This window comes from Limulus polyphemus, unplaced genomic scaffold (genome assembly GCF_000517525.1).
Source record: "Limulus polyphemus unplaced genomic scaffold, Limulus_polyphemus-2.1.2 Scaffold3073, whole genome shotgun sequence".
Taxonomy (NCBI): domain Eukaryota; kingdom Metazoa; phylum Arthropoda; class Merostomata; order Xiphosura; family Limulidae; genus Limulus; species Limulus polyphemus.
Window position 1 is genome coordinate 42,303 of NW_013668683.1, and position 3,057 is coordinate 45,359.

The 3,057-nt window shown below is 32.3% G+C and overlaps 1 protein-coding gene across 1 annotated transcript in view; it reads left to right on the plus strand.

The window, feature by feature from the left end:
- Window positions 1–3,057, plus strand: part of LOC106468604 (ubiquitin carboxyl-terminal hydrolase 7-like) — a 63,609-nt gene that overhangs the window by 38,158 nt on the left and 22,394 nt on the right. Inside the window, exons 17-19 of the mRNA XM_013929035.2 lie at window positions 1,037–1,168; window positions 1,262–1,325; window positions 1,677–1,778. Coding sequence (XP_013784489.1) covers window positions 1,037–1,168; window positions 1,262–1,325; window positions 1,677–1,778 — 298 coding nt within the window. The remainder of the gene's footprint in view (window positions 1–1,036; window positions 1,169–1,261; window positions 1,326–1,676; window positions 1,779–3,057) is intronic.

Genomic DNA, 3,057 nt, shown 5'->3' on the forward strand with positions numbered 1-3,057 from the left:
ATCATTCTATCACTAATAGATTTCTAGATATCGTTCTATCACTAATAGATTTCTAGATATCGTTCTATCACTAATAGATTTCTAGATATCATTCTATCACTAATAGATTTCTAGATATCATTCTATCACTAATAGTATACTGAAATATATAGGTAGCACGAGTGTTTTCTTAGTTAAAACAGAAATTTGTGAAACAAAATAGATTTGTATCATATTGAGCTACTTTGTTTATTAAAAGTCTACATTGATGAAATAATCATAGGTCAGTTTCATTTGTTGTGTTGGAGATAGTTGCGTTTCAGTTGTAATGTTCTAGTTTCAAGGATAGTAATATTAGCATTTTATATTATTTTTGAAATCACAAATTCCTAGAAAGCCATTAGACCTGTTGCCATGGAAGTGTTTCACCACTATAGATTAAAATGGACTTTAGTGCTTTAGTTAAAAATGTAATTTGAATTTATCAACTTTTACAAAGTTGTTTAATCCCAGAAAATTGTCATAATGTAGCTGAATGTCTCACAGATTTTTTTCTGTGAAATATATATATATACCATACAGAATAACATAAAAACAAAAATGCTCCACAAATGTGTGTATAAGTAGTACATGTCCTCTGCTCTTGGCACTGTTATGGTATAAAATGTTAATTCTTTATCTTTTAATTCTGTAATGTTTCAAGAGTCTGAATCTTATTATTGGACATGATTTGAGCAGTGAGGAAGGAGAGGTACACATCACATATTGTTGGTAGGACTAATGTTGATGGAGGTGATAAAAAATAAAGTACTTGTTGTGTTCTACCTAAATGTGGTACTGGCTCTTTGTACACAATAAAAGTTGACTTCTTTTAATTCTCATAAGGTGTACTTTGTCACCAAAACACAGCTCAATAAGTTGAATCAAAATTCAGTGTGACTTCTTCATACATACAGTTTTTACTACTGTTAAGCTGTTGCGAGTCACTAAAATTGAAATTGGTTTGACTGTTTGTTCACAGTCTGAAACAAGATGGTAATATGTCACTGAATTTCAGGAGACAAGAAGCACAGAGGAGAAAGGAAAGAAATGAAGCTCATCTGTACATGAATGTCCAGGTTCTTACTGAAGATAGCTTTAATGGTCATCAAGGAAATGATCTGTTTGACTCGGAAAGAACAAGCTATAGGTGAAGAACATTTATTTATTTATATGTGTATGTATCAAAGTACTTAATTTATATTGATTATTGTATTTTATAACTTATTATTTCTTTCTGCAGGACTTTCAAAGTGAAGAAAGTAGCTACGTTAAAAGGTTTAATGGAAACTCTATCTGAACAAATGGTAAGCTTGCTTTTACAAAGATGAATGTTTAGTTACTGACAATTTCTCGTTTAATACAGATGGTAAGCTTCTTTTACAAAGATGAATGCTTAGTTACTGACAATTTATAGTTTTAAACAGATGGTAAGCTTGCTTTTACAAAGATGAATGTTTAGTTACTGACAATTTCTAGTTTAATACAGATGGTAAGCTTCTTTTACAAAGATTAATGTTTAGTTGCTGACAATTTCTAGTTCTGAACAGATGGTAAGCTTGCTTTTACAAAGATGAATGTTTAGTTATTTACAGTTTCTAGTTTTTATACAAAGATGAATGTTTGTTAAAGATATGTATGAAAATCTTATTTTCCAGAATTATCCCATCAATATGATAAGGCCGTGGCCTATGACACTGCGGACGAACCAAACATACAGACCAGCAGCAGTAGATCTAGAGACAGACATCAACAAGCCTGTATGTATATAAGTATAGTAGTATACATTGAGTGATGATTATGGTTTAATAGTATAATACCATGTCAACACAGTTTTACAAGATCTTGTTATAGTAGACAATAGGGGATGACTCTTTTACTGATGTAGTACCATACTGACACACTAGTACAGGGTCTTGTGATATACAAGTCATATTATAGTAGACAGTAGGGGATGACTCTTTTACTGATGTAGTACCATACTGACACACTAGTACAGGGTCTTGTGATATACAAGTCATATTATAGTAGACAGTAGGGGATGACTCTTTTACTGATATAGTACCATACTGACATACTAGTACAGAGTCTTGTCATATACAAGTAATATTATAGTAGACAATAGGGGATGACTTTTTTACTGATGTAGTACCATACTGACACACTAGTACAGGGTCTTGTGATATACAAGTCATATTATAGTAGACAGTTAGGGATGACTTTTACTGATATAGTACCACTCTGACACAATAGTACAGGGTCTTGTGATATACAAGTCATATTATAGTAGACAATAGGGGATGACTTTTACTGATTTAGTACCAACTCTGACACAATAGTACAGGGTCTTGTCATATACAAGTCATATTATAGTAGACAATAGGGGATGACTCCTTTACTGATATAGTACCATACTGACACAATAGTACAGGGTCTTGTCATATATAAAAGTCAAATAATAGTTGACAGTAGGGGGATGACATTTACTGATATAGTACCATGCCAGCACATTTGTACAAAGCTTTGTGATATATTATAGTAAACAGGGAGTATCATGTTATATTAATATAATAATGTTATAATAGCTGTGATGCCCAGCACAGCTTGAAAACAACCACTGAGTTAATCACTAGTTCTGGGCGTAGATATCGTCATACAACTATTTCAGTGTATTATTGTTCCATAAAGTAATGTTGGGTAGCATAGCTCAGGCTCATTTTAGTAGTAATTGTAGTATTTCACTTCTTGTCCAAATGTTTGCTTGTGCTCTCAGGTGCTGTAAGTTTCCTGTGAGGTTGGTTATTCAGTTTGTGGGGTATAGAGGTCTTGTTGAATGGAGATGCACAATTGTACCAGTGCTGAAACGTTTATATACTAACTAAGTACAAACAGTCTTTTGTTAAGTTAATAATCCCTTTAGAGGTATGTATTCTGTCATGTTTGATATCTGTTTAGAAGTACTTGTATTCTGTCATGTTTCATATCTGTTTAGAAGTACTTGTTTTCAACCATGTTTGATATCTGTTTAGAAGTACTTGT